General features: G+C 32.4%; 2 protein-coding genes across 2 annotated transcripts in view; one reads left to right on the forward strand and one right to left on the reverse strand.

Annotated features, from left to right (window-relative positions):
* Window positions 1–308: 308 nt before the first annotated feature.
* Window positions 309–2,724, forward strand: LOC107453401 (uncharacterized). Its single transcript, XM_087155310.1, has 3 exons — window positions 309–818; window positions 896–1,745; window positions 1,790–2,724. Exons 1-3 carry the CDS (start codon window positions 309–311, stop codon window positions 2,722–2,724), a joined length of 2,295 nt encoding a protein of 764 aa, XP_087011436.1.
* Window positions 2,725–8,166: 5,442 nt separating this feature from the next.
* Window positions 8,167–19,963, reverse strand: part of LOC107453408 (uncharacterized) — a 52,436-nt gene continuing 40,639 nt past the window's right edge. Inside the window, exons 4-7 of the mRNA XM_087156750.1 lie at window positions 13,700–13,762; window positions 13,359–13,443; window positions 11,953–12,155; window positions 8,167–8,535 (exon numbers count right to left, since the gene is read on the reverse strand). Coding sequence (XP_087012876.1) covers window positions 8,240–8,535; window positions 11,953–12,155; window positions 13,359–13,443; window positions 13,700–13,762 — 647 coding nt within the window. The 3' untranslated portion in view covers window positions 8,167–8,239. The remainder of the gene's footprint in view (window positions 8,536–11,952; window positions 12,156–13,358; window positions 13,444–13,699; window positions 13,763–19,963) is intronic.

Consider the following 19,963-nt stretch of genomic DNA (forward strand, 5'->3'; position numbering starts at 1 on the left):
AAATAATAATACGCGGATTGATAGACACGGGGTCCCAAAAGTCGTATCTTTTAAAAGAAACAATAAATAAAATAGGTTACAAACCAATAGGGCAAGAAAACTTAAATCATAGTTTTTTTGGTGGATTGCAAAGAAGAAATTAGCATAATAAATACAGAATTTTTTTGAGCGATTTAAATCGGGATTATTTTTGTAACTTTGAAGTTTATGATTAGGAAAAAATTTGTACAGAAATTCCTAAAATAAGAGACGGCTCGTGGATTAAAGAAGCGAATAAGATAGGAATTAAATTTTGCGATTATAAAAACATGGGAGGGGTGAATTCGGAAACTAAAGAAATTGATTTACTTATTGGAGCCGACGTTTGCGGTAAACTTTTCACAGGTATTATTAAATCGGTTTCAGAAAGTTTAGTTACTTTCGAAACGCGATTAGGTTGGACACTTATGGGTAAAACTCGTGATCCCGAAAACAGTAATAGTACAAACATAGTTTTGTCCCTTCATGTGGCTCAGGCTGAAATTTCGGATCTCTGGAAACTAGATACGTTAGGGATATTAGACCCAGGTGAAAAAGAATCAAGAGAAGAAATTGCAAAAGCTACTGAAGACCATTTTAATCGCAACATTAAGGTACTTGAAGATAGGAGATATGAAGTGAGCCTTCCATGGATCTTAAATCACCCTACTTTGCCTAATTATAGAAGTGTTGCTGAAAGAAGATTGAAGAACTGCGTTGAGGCCTTAAAGAAATCAGAAATATTAGAAGATTATGAAGCGGTATTTAAGGAATGGCTACGAGAGGGAATTATCGAAGAGGTTAGCCCATACGATACAGCCACCAATGAACATTTTTGCCACACCGAGCTGTGATAAAAGAAAATTCTACTACCAAGATCAGACCCGTTTTTGATGGTTCGACCAAAATAAAAAATTTCCCCTCTATCAATAATTGTCTTGAAAAAGGACCTAATCTTGTGGAGCTCATTCCTTCAGTGATCAACAGATTTAGATTAAATAAGATTGGAGTCATTGCAGATATTCGAAAAGCTTTCTTACAGATCCAACTGAGTGAAACTGATAGACCTTTCCTAAGATTTCTATGGTGTGAAAATGGAGACCTTTCGAAGATCAAAATTTACCAACATAGAAGAGTGGTGTTTGGCTTGACTTGCAGTCCATATTTGTTGGGAGCCACCCTACGGTACCATTTGAAGAAAGCGCCAGAATCAATGCTGGAAACTGCAGTTAAATTAGAAGAATCATTTTATGTAGATAATTGCTTAACCAGTGTTGAAGATAGAAAACATTTGCACAAATTTATTACTGAATCACAGTATATATTGAAGAGAGCTCAATTCGATCAAAGAGGGTGGGAGCATAGTATCTTAAATTCACAAGAAGTAGCCATCCCTAATGAAGAAAGAAAAGTACCAGTTTTGGGACTGATTTGGAAATTAAGTACTAATTCATTGACTTTGGACTTAAAGGAAACATCGCAGGCCTCTGGGACTTTAACCAAAAGAAAAATTCTGTCTGAAGTTCACAAAGTATTCGACCCCATTGGTTACACGTGTCCAGTAACATTAAGACCGAAGATCATGCTTCAGGAGTGCTGGATGCTAAAATGCACTTGGGATACAGAATTATCATCTTCTATTAGAAAACCGTTTGAAAAATGGCAAAAACAACTAAGTCAATTGAAAGATATAACGATTCCGAGATGTCTCTTGGACAATCCTGAAGGTTCGAGAAATTTAAGTTTACATATTTTTTGTGATGCGAGCAAGGTAGCTTATGCTACATGCATATTCCTGAGAAGCCAAACGATGACTCGACATCATGTCAGCTCATTCAAGCTCGATCTCGAGTAGCTCCTCTAAAACCCGTCACAATACCCAGACTTGAACTTTTATCCTGTACAATTAGAGCTAGACTGGCATATGGAGTTAAATCAGACTTAAGACTTGAAAATATTCCAAATTTTTTCTGGTCAGATTCAGTAAATGCCCTCTTTTGGATAAAAAGGAATGAAAATTGGGCCCTTTTTGTTTACAACAGAGTCCAAGAAATCAGATCTCTCAGTTTGCCAGAAGAATGGAATTATGTTCCCGGAACTCTTAATCCAGATGATCTTCCCTCACGAGGATGTTCTGCAGAGCATCTTAAGCAATCTAAAAGGTGGGAGGGCCCTATGTGGCTGAAAGATCCACCACAGCTCTGGCCAAAAGATACTATCGATCTAGATTTGGACATTATCAACGCTGAAAGAAGAAAAACGGTAGTGACTTCAACAAATTTATTCAAAGGACAAACTCCGTTATATGATACTTCAACATCATATCGAAAAATGATAAGGGTAACTGCTTGGAATTACAGATTTTATAGAAACATCAAGAGTGCTACGGATGAACGAAACTTCGAGAAACAGCTGACTATTGAAGAAATGAAAGACGCTGAAATGGTTATTATGAAGTACGTGCAGAACAGATGCCTAGCAGAAGAAACCAAGCATTGCCATACTTCTTTACAAACTATAACGGATTATGAAGGCCTTATACGAGTCAGAACAAGAATAGCCATGAGGCAGGATTTGAGAACATTTAAGTATCCTATTGTTCTACCATCTGACCATAATGTCACTCACTGCCTTATACTTGATAAACACAAAGAACTAAATCATGCCGGAACTCAAATTGTAGTGTCAGTTCTAAGAGAACAATAATGGATCCTCAGATGCAGAAAAACTGTTCAACGAGTGATTAGAAAATGTGTCACTTGCAAAAGATTCAGTGCTCGTCTTACAGAAGTGCTAAGTGGTCCTCCACCTGAAGATTGTGTACGAGAAGCATTGATTTTCGAGGTCATTGGAGTGGATTTGTGCGGACCACTCTTTTTAAAGGATGGAAGCAAGAGTTGGATCGTGCTATTTACCTGTGCGGTTTTTCGAGCCATTCATGTTGAATTAGTTACGTCACTTTCCACGGATAGCTTTCTTTTGTCATTTAGAAGGTTCATAGCACGACGAGGAAGACCCGCAACGGTTTTTTCTGACAACGGCACAAATCTGACTCGAGCGGCTGCAGATCTGAAATCAGTAGACTTCGAAAAACTAAAAGAGTTTGCTACTTCGAAAAAGATTTACTGGAAGTTCTATCCTCCCTCTGCACCCTGGTGGTGGATTTTTTGAAAGAATGATTGGAATGCTAAAATCAATTTTTCGAAGAGTCTTTGGAAGAGCAAACCTTCTCTATGAAGAGCTATACACTGTCATTTGTGATGTTGAAAGCATCATAAATTCCCGACCACTTACGTACATCTCAGAAGTTCTAGAGGACCTGATACCATTAACACCTGCCATGTTTTTGCACTAAATTAAAGAAGCAGGAGCAAGGGCGCCGTCAGAATAATATAAAAGAGGGTGCAACCCTCTAACAAACAACCTCCCCCCCCCAAAAAAAACTTTTTTTTTTCAATATTCTGTTATTACATTTTGTTTTGTTGTTACATATACTTTCATCTGTTAATGTTTTTCAAGATACATTTCTTCATTGTTAACAAGATATTTTAAAAAGGTACGAATTTCTTGTAATTGCAAATTTTGCCACGAGAAACTGTATTGATGGCGCTGGCATAGCTACTGACTTTGAGACACAAATAACTAAAAACAGTAGTTTCGTATGCTAACGTGTTTGTGTACGCTTAACATTGGTATTTATTGTGTTGATGAAGTTTTACAGTTGTGAGAAGTCAGTTTGTGTTATACACCTTTGTTAAACTAAATAACTAATGGAAAATATAATATTATTTATCTTTTATTAAATGAAACTTAAAAATATAGCTTAGATATCTGCCAAGTTTGTGCATGCATGCTCAGTGTGCATAAGAAAAGAATCAAAGTTTACTCAGAATTCATTGAAAAAGTTATAAACAGATTTGGAGAGCAAACAGGACTATTACAATTCTTGTTTGATTAAACAATTTTTTAATTGTTATATATTATTAATTACTTATTTGTTTTTTAATAAAAATATTTTTAATAAAATTTTTTTATAACAAAATTGTTTTTCTGTATCTCTTTAATTGATTAAAAAAAGGCCAGGGGGTGCAAGTGCACCCCCTTGCACCCCGCTGCCGGTGCCCTTGAGCAGGAGTACCAGATATTGATCTAATTGATGCCACAAGGATGAAAAAACGATTTGCCTATCGTCAAAAAATTCGAGAGGACTTAAGAAAACGTTTCCGAATTGAGTATTTAGGACAACTTAAGGATTTTGCCAGCAAAAAGAGAGATTCTCAAGTTAAAGAAGGAGAAATCGTTCTCGTAGGAGACGATAACAACAAACGCATCAATTGGCTTTTAGGCAAAACAGAAACTCTTTACCCCGGCAAAGAAGGAAAAACAAGAGTGGTGCGCGTAAAAACTCGGCATGGATCATACTTACGACCATGTCTAAAACTTTATAGACTTGAATTGACTAATTGAGTTTCGTCATGACATTCGTCGTCCAAAACTCAAGGTGGGAGGGGAGGTGGTGGGATGTAACGAGCCCTCATCCCCAGATGTCATCCCAGAAAACTACCCCAGATGGCGCCACTAGCGCATTAGAAGTAATAACTTTTATTTTTTCAAAAACTTAAAAACAGTAGATGTAATGTAACTAGAGACGCGCCATGCAGCGCTAATACCTAACTCAATGTTTTCATCACTTTATAATCATCATTTATCATTTCATGTAAATTCATCTTCATCTATTTGTAATTAAAACCAATAAAGGTTTATGAATAATCAAATTGGCGGTCTAAAGGTAAGTGGAACATTTTCCACTATTCATATTGAAAATAAGAATTCATTTAGATAGAACACCGCCAAATCTGTAGCGGCGGTGGCGTTAATACGTAAGTACCGAATTTTTATTCCATGCACTTTTGAATCATATTACTTCAAACATTAGAATAAGCAAGAAGTATGCATAAACACATATAATGTTATACCATTTAATTTTTCAAAACAAGTTTTTTGACAGAAATTTTTATCAAAAAATTATAAATTAAAACTCTTAAGATAAAGAATTCTTAGAATAAAAAAAACGATTTTAAAAATTCCTTATATTGAAATTAAAACTTTCATATCGTTTCTTTTTTTTATTCTTATAGTTCTTAATCAGTCGTGAAAAGCCCATTCTGTAGAAAACTATCATCAAATAAGAAGAAAAATTATTAATAAGCAAATTTTTTATTATAAAAATCATAAGACTAACCTGCTTTATAAATCCGCAGAATTCCAAATGAAATGTTCTTAGTTTGAAAATTTTATTTTCAAATAATATATACATAGATTATCCCTTCATCACTTTTAGATAACTTACCACGCAGCAAAATTTTACAATTGTAAGATCTCGATAAGAATTTTAATATGTAGCTTAAAAGCAGAATAGCTGAATTCTAGTTGAAATTATTCTTTCAAAACTATAAAACACTTACCAAGAAAGCGAAAAAAATTTATTAATAACCAGCACAAATGATACTATTTCAAGTAATTCGGATGATTCTTTATTATTGTTTTCCGAATTGTATAGATACAGAAATATATACTATTCTATAAAGAAGAAGAATTATTCTATAACTACTGCAGTTCTGAATTCACATTTATTCATTGGAATGAAGAAAGCAATGTTGACTTCACTTTAATTTGTAATGAATTGAAGACAAAAGAAATGCATTTTACCGTAATACACACATCTGTAACAGCATACGATCCCGAAATCGGAAGTTATCAATTGCGAGTTTGTTGATAAAAGAAGTTAAAAATTATTGAGGAATTTTTCTTCAAATGTTTGGCGTGCTCTGTTTCTGAAAGATTTAGTAATATTCTGGAGAGTTCTTTCAAGGTCTTTTCCTTATTGAAATTTTGCTTCTTATTTGCTGCTAAGAAAATGGCGTCTGATTCTGTCAGTGGTTTTGATGGAACTAAATGAAAACTTAATAAATTAATCCCTGATATTTTCAGGCTCCCGTTAGAGGGCGTACTCGAGCGTTGCTATCGCGAATTCAAAATACAATGCTTGCTCATCATCAAACATAAAAGTACGTAGCTTTGCTGCAGTAAAAAAAAAAAAACTTAAGAATGTAATTAGAATGAAATAAGAATGTAATTACGTAATTTTTACAATGTAATTTACATTACTAGTGGACTGCGCCCCCCTGCTCGCTAATGCTCGCCAACCCCCAAAAATTGCTACGCAATCTTATATGGTTTGCTTCGTAAACAAAACTCGCTTCGCTCGCTACTTACTTAGGTACATTGCAAATACACAAAATTCTAAGAATTCAAAACAATCATTCAAATCCATATAACAACTTTTTTTTAAAAAAAAATTACATCTTTTTAGTAAATACTAAGTCATTAAAATAAATTTGAATTCAAATAAATGGCAAGTAATTCGTTAAACCTATTAGAAATGTGCTATAGTATAAAATCTTAAAGCGTAACAGCACGACTGAGACCCATTTTTCAATGAATAACTAATAACAATAATAAAACAAGTAAATTCGTGATAAAAATCAAAAATCGTCAAATAAATTCGTGAAAAAAAGAGCTTTCGACAAAATACTAAAATAGAGATCGATCGACAAAGACTACTCACTTCTGCTTAGCTTAAGATTATTTCAGTTTCCGTTTTAAAAAGTGCTATATGTTGAGCCACCTCAGCTAGATTTGGCATGTGACATTTTTAGCGGTAATCATTGGTCGATTTTCTAGCGTTGCCATTCGGGGAGTTCTAATGAGGCTTTTTTTGTCGCCGTGTGAGAGAAATATATATAGATATTTCATATTAAGATAAATTTTGTCTCGCAGTGGACTGATCGTTAAGACACGGTTCCCAGCAGATCACCGAAGTCAAGCATCACTGGCTGCGGTCAGTGTGCGGGTGGGTGACCACTTGGATCAGTCTCCGTAGGGACCGAGTGTGTGCGGTATTGGTCCTCGTTAAACTGTTCTACCGTAAAGTGCTCGACTTCGCGTGCAGGTCGTTGGGCTACCGAAGCGGGGTGCCATCCTTTTCGCGGAGGATCAAAATTGTGATGGCATGTCTTCGGATTATCCTCAGGGTTGTTTCCCAGACCGTCGCCAATAGCCCATTGTGTAACTCTAGTGCAACGTAAATGAACAAATCAATCAATCAATAAAAAAGACAATTTTTTGTGTCTCTTCATTTCCACGAGGCCGGGCTCGTCGGTCTTCTTCCCAGGCTATAACTTCGACAATGTTGAGAATAGGCCGTTGATGAAATGTACACAATAGGGAAGTACAATAAGCAGAGAACTCTTTATTTTAAGCTGCAGATGCTTTTTACTCTTTTTCCCCTTCTTACTCATGAGAAATGTGTCATGATAGTGTTTTCCTAGATAAAAAAAAGTCTACTCAAGGAAAAGATTTTTTGTTTAAATGTTCAATAATGTATGAAAAAAGTAAAATTAAAAATTTTTAAGGCAATCGAGCGCATTTTTATGCTCCCTTGAACTGTGCTCCTTTCGCCCGTTCCGTTGCACCGTTTTTTTTTTTTTGCTTAGACAAAGTGTTCACTCAAAAAAAGTTATCCAGACTTAGCTCAAATGTCACGAATGATTAACACCAATGGATTCATTGGAAATCGTCTCTATTTTCTTTGGAAGTTAGAATAATTGCTTTCACGTAATTTGTTCACAACCGCTTGTTCTATATACCATGTTCACCATAAAGACCAACCATTCGACGGCAAGTTTCCGTTTTAAGGACCATGTGCACACTGGATGGGTTTTTTACACATACGAAAAAAAATCGCATGTGAATGAGAACTAGATGGGTCGAAAATATTAACCTGCAAAAAGCTCGCGAATCAGGTTCCCGTTTTCGCATGCGAAAAATCGCTTCCAATGTGAATGGTCCTTGCCTTCTGCCATACAAAATTGAGCCATAGTAAGTTACTGATTCTCTACGTATTGCTCTTCGCCCGAATGTATTAAATGTTGTCTTGCGAACTAGATAATCTGCGAAAAACTCTTCCAACCTAAACTTATAACAGTAAAGAGTGCTTACGTTGCTGACGATGTCATTACTTTTTATGTGGGCAACACTTTCTTCCCAAGTATTATACTAAAACCCTCCAAAATAAGTCAGATCAAATAAATCAAACGTTCTTTATTTTAAATATTGAACAAATGGCATACATAATAAAATGTTGTAGATGAAAGTGTTTTCATCTCTCTTTGAGTATCGTTCCGTAATGTGGAGTGTCGCGATGATCCACGTGAGAGTGGCAGAAGAGAAGGCATCGAAGTTGCACCAGTGATCGCCACATTATTTCCCAGGAGGTCTCCACTGCCACCGCCGCATTCGCTTCGTCCATCCTCATGAAATCGAAGTCAGCCGTCTCTACGTTACCCACCCCTCGACGCCTCATTTGGATGATGACAGCCACAGCTATGATGACCACCACCAGAACCGAGCACACGACAGGAATGATAACAGTAGACAACTGTGGCCTCAGGGAGACTGAAATGGAATTCTTAGTTTATCTCTGTGATGATAGATATAGTTAAGAAATATAATTCTTGTATTTATGAATACTCGTTTATTCGGACGGATGTAAAATAAAACGGTTACCACTACACTACAAAATCATGCACAAAATTGAAAGTCACATTTCCATATAATTAAAATAATTCCAATTTTTATTTATTTATCATTATATCCTGCAATACCCATGCAGTTAACGTTATTAAATTCAGTAAAATTCCTATTAAAGAGCAAATCAAAATATAGACTAACTGTATTCAGTGTCGTTTGGTACGATGCTACTGTTACAATCAAATAATTTTTTCCTGTATCTTTCCCTTCCGAGGGGGGATAAAACTTATTCCCACAGTAAATATACTAGAATATTTAGTATTTATTAAAACAGCACCTGTTATCACAATACTACTAGTACTAATAATGGAAAGTAGTTAAGGATCATTGGCGTCGATAATAGCTTGACAATATTTTGCGGTCTTCCGAAACGAACAAATAACTTTTCTCTATACATTTTGCAGTTTGATACATAACTTTATTTATATTTCAATTACCTTTGAATTCAAATTATTTATGTTTGCAGAAACATTTTTCGAAAGCGATACGATAAACAAATTAAACAAGTGGTTTCAGATTATCTTAGAATTACTAATTCGGTGGCGTGGTCATGAAATGTTATCCACGTTGATCCTTGAGCTTAATTAACCTGACAAATAAGAATAATTGACTAATAAAAACGTGCAATAAAGTATTTTTTTGATCATAGCTGTAAGTTAGAAAACATCATTGGTAATACCCTTTAAATAAATGAAGGAAAAAAAACAAAAAAAACAGAATCATCTACAGTTAAACCAATAAAAGAAATTTTTTTCAAGCGCTGCCTTCGAACGATCGAATTGAAATTTTTGAGTGATATTTAAGATCGGAGGTTAAAATGGTCATTCGCATCCTGTGTCTAAATTTCAGGATGTATACGTTTTCGAAGTTAAACAAGAGATAGACACCGAAATTGGGTTCTCATTCGCGTGCAAATTTTTCGCAAGCAGTGAGAACGGTTTTTTTAAGCTCTAAAAATTCAATGACCCTCTATGGGAACGTAATTAAACCTGTATTTATTGCAACTACTCTGGTCTTCAAAATTCAGAGAATTCTCAGATTTGTTTGACAATATCCAGAGTAACTGAGCTAATTTTAATGAAATTGAATTTGAACATAGATTGATGAAATAAAATAAATATAAACATTCTACTTTTATAATACACAACACAACCATGACCGTGCGTTAAACTCCTTGCGGTTAAGCTGTGTAAAACCAATGGTTTCTGAGTCGAAAGGAAAAAATGGGTTAATATGGGGCGAGGATGGCCTCTCTGATTAATTTCAATAACATGCAGACCTCAAATCATGATTTCATACTGAGGATAATGCAGCTTAGGTATGTATCTGTGGCAGTCCTACTCTCTTAGTTGTTTCAGATCCTGGATCCTCAATGTTTTCAGATCCTGGATAATTACCGGTGGTGATTGTACTCTACAGACATGGGTTGAAATCTGAAGATCCTTCTAGAGAATATCTTCACATAACAGAAAATCCTCAAGAAGATAAGGTCTATGTGGTCGCACATTGTAATTCATTAAAAATGAAATCAAGGTGAACTACACTATTAAAGAAACGAAATTCCAAGAAAACTTTTCTGTGCTCGTAACTGTTCCTCGTCCTAAGAGTCATTTGGGCATTCAATATTGTCACGGAATGCCCCCAGATGGCGTCTTATAATGTAAAAAAAAAACAAAAACAAAAAAACAGATTCTTCTGAGAATACAAAGACGGCAGATGTATGCCTAAATGTGTAATGTATCGAAATAAAAAATTTTGTTATTGTTTTTGAATCGATCGCTCATCTTTGAATTTAACAAATATTATGCTTTTTTCAGGGGGTTTAGTTTTAAGTTCTGCCAATTTCTCAGACATTGGAAAGGGTGCCCCTCTTGCTCTTACTTCCATATGAAAAGAGCCACCAACCCACCGATGCGGAAGTTTGCTTGTGCACATGCAATACAAAAACATGCATTTAATAATAAAATACTAATTTGGAACTTTCAAGCTAACTGATTAAAGATTCAAAACCAGTCAACATTTTCATGTTTTGGAAACTTTCCTAATTCCCTCCCTTGATTTAATATCGGGTATAAACCGTTTTTTCCCCATCTTATGCAATAATCATTGTTTAAGTCAAAAATTAAAGAGGGTTAACGAAATCATTTTTAGAATGAAAAAAAGTTTAAAAGAGAAATGAATGAAAGCATTCTAATCAAATAAATTGATTCTTCCCTTACTTTTAATCTATCCTGTGTTTTGATTGACCTCAATAATAAAAGCTCATTTTTTACCTCCATTCTAAAAAATACATGGCGAAACTTCCTAAATCGTCGCAATTGGCGTATTTATGAAAACCATTTTGGTATGGTTAATTTATAAAATTGCTTTTGTACGATGTTGTTTAAGGTCTTGTAAAGAAGTAATCAACCACATGAAATCTAATTTCAAAATTTTTTATTTTAGTTAACTGAGAAAAGGAAACACTATTTTATCTACACAAGTTCATTTTACGAATATTTTGTTGGAAAATATGTGAACAAGATTTATTCCCTTTATATACACTGTAAAAAACTATTGTGTATTATCCATCAGATTTTGATATTGAAAAATTGTGTGTTATTTCAGGTTAACACGGAATCGAGAGTTCATACAGATTTTAAAGGTGTAGTTAAAGTGAAACTCGTATAAATGCGAAAGATCAGATGCATTTACTGAATTCACGAAATATTTTCGCCAATGGTGGTGTTCGTTTGGAAAACGTCAGTCGAAAACGCTAGATTGTTTACAAATCGAGCACGAGGTTTGTATCGCATTCTGCTGTTCCTTACACAGAAACAGAAGTACACTGTTATAAAACTGTTTCGATTCATAATGAAAATAATTACATTTTTAATAAAGAATCGAATTAAATAATATTTCATTATATTTCATTCATTTAATATTATAATATTTCATTTCTATTCGCTTCTGTTTGCTAATTCCTTTTATTCTCTGTGTGTGTATATCAGATTAACAAACTATTTTAATTTTAAGAAAGATTACATAGATGCACATCCTACTTTATGTTGCATCGTAAAAATAACTTTACTGATTTTTATGCGCGTCATATCTTACTGTAATTTTAGTGTTACTGAATAACGGCTACTTTACATCAAGAGATTAATATTATTGTAGTGAAGAGTTTGCCACTACACTTTGGTGTAAAGTTGTTGCATTAATTTTTGACTCCGACTAAAAAATTTTTATAGTGTAGAATGTAACGACATGAATAAAAAATGTAAGTCTTTTGGTGATATATACCGTCATAAATGTGTACTTGGACGTTCCTCTGCATTGAAGAGACGAGGTTGCTGACGTAAATGGCCAACTGGAAGTCTCCAGAATTCCTAAAGTAGTAGAGGATGGGAATAGTGCATTCGGGTGAGGTGGCCGGATCACTGCAAGAGAGGTTTGTCTGGTTTTCTGAAGAGGGCAATAATTTCCAGCAATAGTCCACGGGACCACTTAAACAAAGAAGAAAGTTTTTTTTTTTGATTCAGAATGAATAATACCTAAATGAATGTTTTCATTTTGCATTTTTCATGTTCCTTCATAGAACTATTTTTTTCAAGTACTGTTATATTAACATATTTTGTGATTGTGAGTGGTTTATTAAAAGAAATTCATTTAGCTTATTACCTAAAATTAATTTTATTTTTAACATCATTTTTCTGGAGGGAAAGTGAGTGGGAATTTCGTAAAAAAATTTCCTACTGTTAAAAATTTGCCATAAACTTGAATTTCTGTGCTTAAAAAAATAACCGAATTTAAAAAATTCTGTGAGTATACTCGATGAGAAATGATCACATGAAAATATCTCCTAAGTCTTTCTTCGTGGCTATTATTTACAGTTACCCACATTTATATGAATAAAACCCTCCTTCCTCATTGTTAACTTTTTATATTTGCTGAAGTTGTCAACAAATAGAACAAAAATCATAAGTTGAGCAACGGACTCAATTCTGAGTTTTCGACTATCACTTCTGAATTTCGTAGCCTTAAAATTTTGAACCCTACCCAGAAGACAAAGAAACTCCTAGATTAAGCATTGGCACAAACTGGGCTTAATGGAGGACTTTTTGATGGAGCTAACCAGCATTTGATTTACGTTAAAATGAAAACTACGAAAATCTAGTATGGTTATCCCGACGGTAAGGGGATTCTTACCCATGAGTCATCTACCACTGAGTATATTTGACGTCAGCGCTGAGGTCGGTGAGGGCAGACAGCTGAATTCGTATCAAATGGCCATCACTGGGATTCGAATATTTTTACGATCAATTGTAGATTGATTTATCTTTATGAAGCCAATGTGGTAAACCTCTTCAGCACTACGACTTGCCTATATAATAGTCTGTTAGATGGCTGACCGTAGCAGTTAGTCATGGGACCATAATAGAAAAATCTTAACTATTGGATTTTTCAGATTATTTAAATAATATAAATCATAAACTGTTTAAAGAGAGTTTTACAATAAACTGCTCTTTTCTAAATTCAGGACAAGATTAAAAAAATCAACTTAACGAAAAATTCGTATGCGAATGTAATTCTATTAGTCGAATTTTTCGCGGGTCTATTAATCAGATTCGCATGCAGTGAGAACTGTCCCTTTACTTAACTCTGTCAACCATTGTTCACGAATAAGTAATGTGGGGTCATCAACTCACCTTCCGTTGCAGGAGACTTCCAAGTCCAAAAGCTGCCCATGTTCCAGGTAAGTGTTCCCGCTGATGTTGACGTTGAAGAAAGGATCTGTTAAAAGATAAACTATTCCAGTTAAGTCCTTTTCATTTTAACCCAACTCAGTAGATCATGCATTGGTAAAAACTAGAGATGAGAAAATCTTGGACGGTAAAAAACCTCGGAATATTAAGAAATAAATCCGAAATTTTGGGGAATATTGTGAATTTTTAAGATAATAGTTATCTACATTCATTTTAAGATAATAGTTATCTACAATCATTTTAATAGTTATCTACAGAACCAGTGATTAGATATTTATATTTACTTGTGTTAGCCTGCAAGGCAAAAATTAATCTGTGGTGCATGCCCCCGTGTCGCATTAATTCTCCTACAGGAAAAATTATAATTACTTTCAATGTATTTTTTAAAACTATTTCATTGAAATAATCATATATAACATTTAAATTCCCATTTAAAGTAATTATTTTAATAAATTTCTTTTAAATGAATTATTTAATGCAATTTCTTTGAAAAAATAATTAAAAAGAAATTTTAAATAAAAATAGATTTTAATACTTGAAAGAAAAGAAGTATAGAACTATTTAAAATTTCTTACAAACTTTTGTCGCATGGTATTGAAATAAATAACGATGTTCATTTTCATTTCAAAACATGCTATCAGAGATTAAGCTCTTCGTTAGTGTTTTAAAATACTACAAAAATTTCATCCTATGCCGTTCCTACTTTTTTCGGGAGACAGTAGCACTTCTTTCAAGAGCTACTTATGCTAAAATTAAGAGATTGATTTGTATACAAATTTAATGTACCCGGAATGAACCAGGACTTTTGGAAATTTTCTATCCAAAACCCCAGTTTACTCTCGGTAATAAGCCGGGTTTTTTTTTGCACTCTTTGCTACTCCAGTAAAAACTCCCCTTTTACTTTTTAAGTTTAACTAACTAGCTTTTTCTTCATATTGAAAGTACCAACCGCTTGTATCTCCCAAAAGACTTCAACTATCAACCACTTAGTTAGTAGTGCTGCAACATATTTAACCCACTCGTCGTTTGAATTCAAATTTGGGATGGTTTCTTGAATGAACTCATTAAGGGTCGACATCCCTGCAGAAAATTTGATTTTACGTATTCGAATTCATTTTATCTTCTTAATCACAATATCCTCGTGAAACTGTATGTAACAGTACTGTATAAAATAAAGAATAAAACGAGTGAATGATTTCCATTTATGAATCATTTGTTGCACACTCAAACCCTTATTGTAGCTCTTATTTTTATATATGATTTGAAATGTATGATACTACATACCAGTCACCAATCCTTGGAGGAGAGTTACATCAATATGTCATATTTCAATAATAATAGGATTCATTTTTGTGACAGACTGAAACTGTTTGTCATCGGATACATTGTGATCAGGGGAAAGGGTGACAAGCATTAAGAAAAACCACCCAGTGAAGATTTATAATCTAAATGGTGTTATTTTTCTCGGAAATCCTATTTTGTCTACAAATTCTCTCTGCTATTGGCAGATAATGGGTAATAATTTTTTTCTCCATTATTAGTAAACTTAATGCGATCTGGGGATAAAGCCGCGATAAGTTTGCCTACACATTCGGAGTCTTCCTATACCATTAACGAGCCTCAACCTTGCTGCTCATTGGAGAAGCGTTTTGTGTAATTAATATTTAGAAGAAATTGGCGATATAAAAGAATGATCAGTAAACTATATTGACAATTATCTTCCGGCAAAAAGAAAAAAAAAAGAATTTGGAGGGCTTAGGTGGCTTATTAAGTATAACACGAGAGGATTTCTTCCCTAATATGCAGCAATAATCATGGCTTTTCCTTCACACAGGTCACATGGAGGCTACCAAAAAATGCTATAAGCACATTATTTGCCTATTACAAAGAGAATTTGTGACCCAAATTGGATTTTCTAGCAGATAATGTCATATCGCAGAAGTTTGAGTTATGTATAATAGGGTCCATGTCATTCCCATGATTTCAATCTTTAAGAAATATCCTTAATAAGGCTAAAAACAAGCAGTTTCTTGCAGAACTAAAGGTTCTCATCCCGTTATTAAAAATAAAAAATGAAAGTACTTGAGTAATTTTTTCAATCCAATTTATGAATCAATGAATAAATACATTTTTAGCTATACCAAAATTTTTTTTAGTTTCTTTTTTCCTTTAAAAAATGTTTTTTTTCTATGCTTATTTGGCAAATTCATTTTTTGCAAACCTCAGTCATTTTATAATATTAATTTCAAAACTTATGTAACAAAAATTTAGAAAATAAATTTTGAACAATGGAGTATTTTTTTCAATAATATAGTTAAAATAATAAAATTATGTAAACGTCAAAAAAATAAGCACAATAAACAAAACAAATAGCTAATAAATGATTTAACAAAAGTAGTTGTAAATTGAGGTATCCCAATGGGTGCGGTAAAATTTTTTTTGAAAAATAGCCTTAGTTAACATTTTAATTTTATTTATGGTAAGCAAGAGCTCTAATATTATAAATCTAAAGTAAACATTAAAAATTCTTTAAATACTTTTTCAAAATAACATATATTTAAGCATAAAACTACAATTTTTCTTATGTCAACAGCTCTACAACAAATTGTAATGTTTGAATATCAAAACAATTTTTTTTTAAATCAATAATATCATTACCTGTGTTTTGAACAAAAATCGTTAAACAATTTCTAGGGTACAATAAAATATAACTATATATATATATATTGTTTAGTAGTGATTTTTTAAATGAAAATGCCAAACATTCGTACTTGAAGCATAATAAAAATAATAAATTCGCACTTAGATATTAGCTTTTAATTCAAAACATCGCTATGTCCCTTCTGCATGCTAAGTATCAAAGAATTCTATCTAAAAGCTTTTTTGTTGTTGTTCATTTACGTTGCACTAGAGCTGCACAATGGGCTATTGGCGACGGTCTGGGAACCATCCCTGAGGAAGATTCGAAGACATGACATCACAATTTTGATCCTCTGCAGAGGGGATGGCACCCCCGCTTTGGTAGCCCGACAACCTGCACGCGAAGTCGAGCACTTTACGGTAGAACAGTTTAACGAGGATCCATACCGCACACCCTAGGTCCCTACCTTAGAGGAGATATAAGGGTAGAGAGAGCCAGTCTATTGTTTGGGCTCGGAAAACTTGTTCAAAGATGGGGGTTACCTTTTTGGCGGAAGATTTATAGCTGGCGGTCGCGCCGTACAGGAATATTTTTAGGAGTACCTAAGGTTTTTCTCTCTTTTTTTATTTTATTTTAAATGCTTTCCCAATTTTATTCGTGATTGTAAGAAATAAGTTTTCTAATAAAAATACATTATAATAAGTGCGCTACACTTAATTATTTGCTTTTAATTGCTGCATTGCTTTAATTGCTTTGCTTTTAAAGCTATTAACATATTAGTTAAGCATGATTTTACCAAACAATGAAATAAAAATAATGATTTTTTGAATCGAAGATGCATTTGAAAGTATGTAAAATATAAAGAAACAATTGCAAATGATTATATGTATTAATTATTTATTTTTTTCAAAAGGTCATAAAAGATAAGAATCTTTTTCTATCAAATGAATCCGCATTAAAATGCTTAGAGCATAACACACTATTATTGGATGCTGTGAATTCTTCTCTGTGGACATTTACTTCCAATACTTTTCGTTTTATCTCATCTTTAGGAAATCTACGTATAAACAGTTAGCTATTAATACTGGGTGGTCTTAAAATTATTATTAGACAAATAAAATAATAAAGAAACATGCTGAAAATTACGCAACAATTTTTTTCAAAATTAAATTGAAGTTGAAACTATTAACTGAAATGATTTGAAAAAAAATCTCATAATACACTACACATTTAGTATCTGATTTTTAAAATGCAGAATATGTGTGAATAAAAAATTTTGCAAGTTTATATTTGAGTTAAATAATTACGTAAATTGTTACTAAAAACAAAGTAATTTAAAAGAAAATGTGTGTCTTCTATTAGTACAAAGAAGAATTATTAATTCAGGTTCAGATCGATGGGTCAGCTTTTTCATGAAGTAAAGGCGGGCGGTACGCAATGCTAACCACATTGTCGCTATTATGACTGTTGATCATTAAATTGTGCTAGCTTAACCTTTATGACTTTCAGGCACTAAACGGGCTATTGTTCAATACCTCTGGGGGTACCGATCCAGGAGTTTCCTTGTCTTCTGCATTGGTTCAAAATTACAAGACTACGGCGTTAAACATTGGTAGTCGTAAACCCAAAAATTGGGTAGACTGTTCAACGGCGGTCATAAAATAAAATAAAATAAAAAACGGGCTATTGTGGGAAAGCTTTGCTTTACTTATCTTTTATTTTTTCTTAATTTTTATTTATTATAAAAATATTTAGTTAAATTTTTGAAAAATATTACCCTAACATTTATACATACTTTAAAATGAGAGCCTTTTATAATTAATTTTAATCAATGCTTAATTTTTCTTATTTAGTTTTTTAGTTTTTTATTTTTATTTATTCATGTTTTTCATGTTAATTTGTGTTTATTTAGGGTAATAATTTCTGCTGCATTTGCGCGATTAATACTCTTTTTATGTTTTTATGCTTCTTTCTCCTAGATACAAATTTTCCCCTGTTGCTTATGCACGCGGTTATTTGTTAAAGAGATATTTTTCTTCCAAATTTTGTATATTTTTTTATATAATTTTTTGGTCCCCTGCTGATTCAGGTTAGCACCCTGCTTCAGTTTAATCAAATTGCTAATAATTCCAATGATAAATTTAAATGTAAGGATAATCGATGATCTGCAAATCGCTCGTCAGTGCTAATTCTTCTTTAAATTCCCCTCTTTGAAAGGCTACCAACTGTATTTATAAAATTAAATGTTTAATTTGTGATGTTATATATATTGGACAAACCTCCCAACCCCTTCACAAAAGAATTAATTTACATAGGTCTTTAACAAATAAGTTTAACTGTAATAATAACAATAGCCTTGAAATTAGACATTTTTCAGAACACGGGTTTAAAAATATTTCAATAGAGGTTCTGGATTTCGTAAAAAACCCTAAAAAACGTCTTGAGGCTGAAAATAAATATATGATTATTAATGAATCTATTTTTCCTTACGGTCTAAATACTAACTTCAATTTTAAATCTTTTGATAATAATGAGTGTATTTATAATATTTTCAAACTTTTTAAAAATTACAATAATAATAATAGAGGAAAAAGAGGTAACAGTAAAAATAAAAATAAAATTAAATATAACTTAAAAGATTTTGTTAATGATTGCATTAATTGTTATGATGAACCCAATGCTATTAAATCTATTAAAACTAAAATTCTAGGGGTTAAACTTAATTTTCACAACAAACTTTTAAATTTTTTAAAGTTAGATCAAGTAAAAATTAATTCAAATCAATATTTTTCTAATTTTTTAAACTTAGTTGAAGATCTAGCTAGATATAGGTTTAAGAATAATTATAAGCACAAGGATTTACCCAAACCAGATTATTTTGTTTTAGATTTTACCAATAAAATTTTTAATAATCTTAACATAAATGCCATTATAGGTAAAAATAAAAACCTTCTTCCTATCCAACTTAATTGCAAACCAACTTTCAGATACACTAAGAGTCTAAAAAATTTAATCTGTAATTATAGGAATATAGCTACAGATAATTTCAACTATGTATGTAATTGTGATGATTTTAAAGATACTCCTTTTTTTGATAACTTCCATAAACACGTTATTACAGGGGATTTAGATATTATTGACAACTATAATATTAAAAAATTTATGTCTTTAGGTTCAAAATTTAGACCATCTTTTCCAACTTCTAAAAACAAAGTTATTTCCATTTTTATTAAAAATCTCGATGATTTTATTTTAAAATTATCTTACAAACATAATTTCCCAATTGAAGGTTTCTTTGAATGGAGAGAGAATATCATTAAAGATTTTAAAATCAATATTAAAAGGGACAAATTAATTTTTCAAAAGGATTTAATTTTTAACTCCGTTTTAAGACAAGATATTAAAAATATTCAAAATAAATTTTGTATAACCACTGTTGATAAAGCTAGTAATAATTTTGCAATTATTTGAAAATTTTTTTACAAACAACTTCTTTCCAATGAACTTAATAGCAATATTACCTACAAAAAACTTAACACCAACAGTGATATTATTATTAATAAAATTAATGCTATCTATAAAAGACTTAAAATTAAACCAAATAATATTAACAATTTTCCTTTTCTTTTTGCCAATCCAAAATTCCATAAGACTCCAACCAAATTCAGGTTTATTGCAAGTGGCGTTAATAGTAACATGAAAAAAATCGGTATTTACTTTGAGAACATTCTTAAAAAAGTTTATAACAAAATTAATAAACTTACTAAAAATAATAACTATTTAAATTGGAATATTAAAAATAGCATTCAGGTTTTAAATACACTAAAAAATTTAAAAAATGTAGATTCAATTCACTGTTTTGATTTCGAAAACCTCTATACTTCCCTTCCAACTAATAAAATTCATG

This window comes from Parasteatoda tepidariorum, chromosome 2 (assembly GCF_982258835.1).
Source record: "Parasteatoda tepidariorum strain Cologne lab strain chromosome 2, Ptep-v5.0, whole genome shotgun sequence".
NCBI lineage: Eukaryota > Metazoa > Arthropoda > Arachnida > Araneae > Theridiidae > Parasteatoda > Parasteatoda tepidariorum.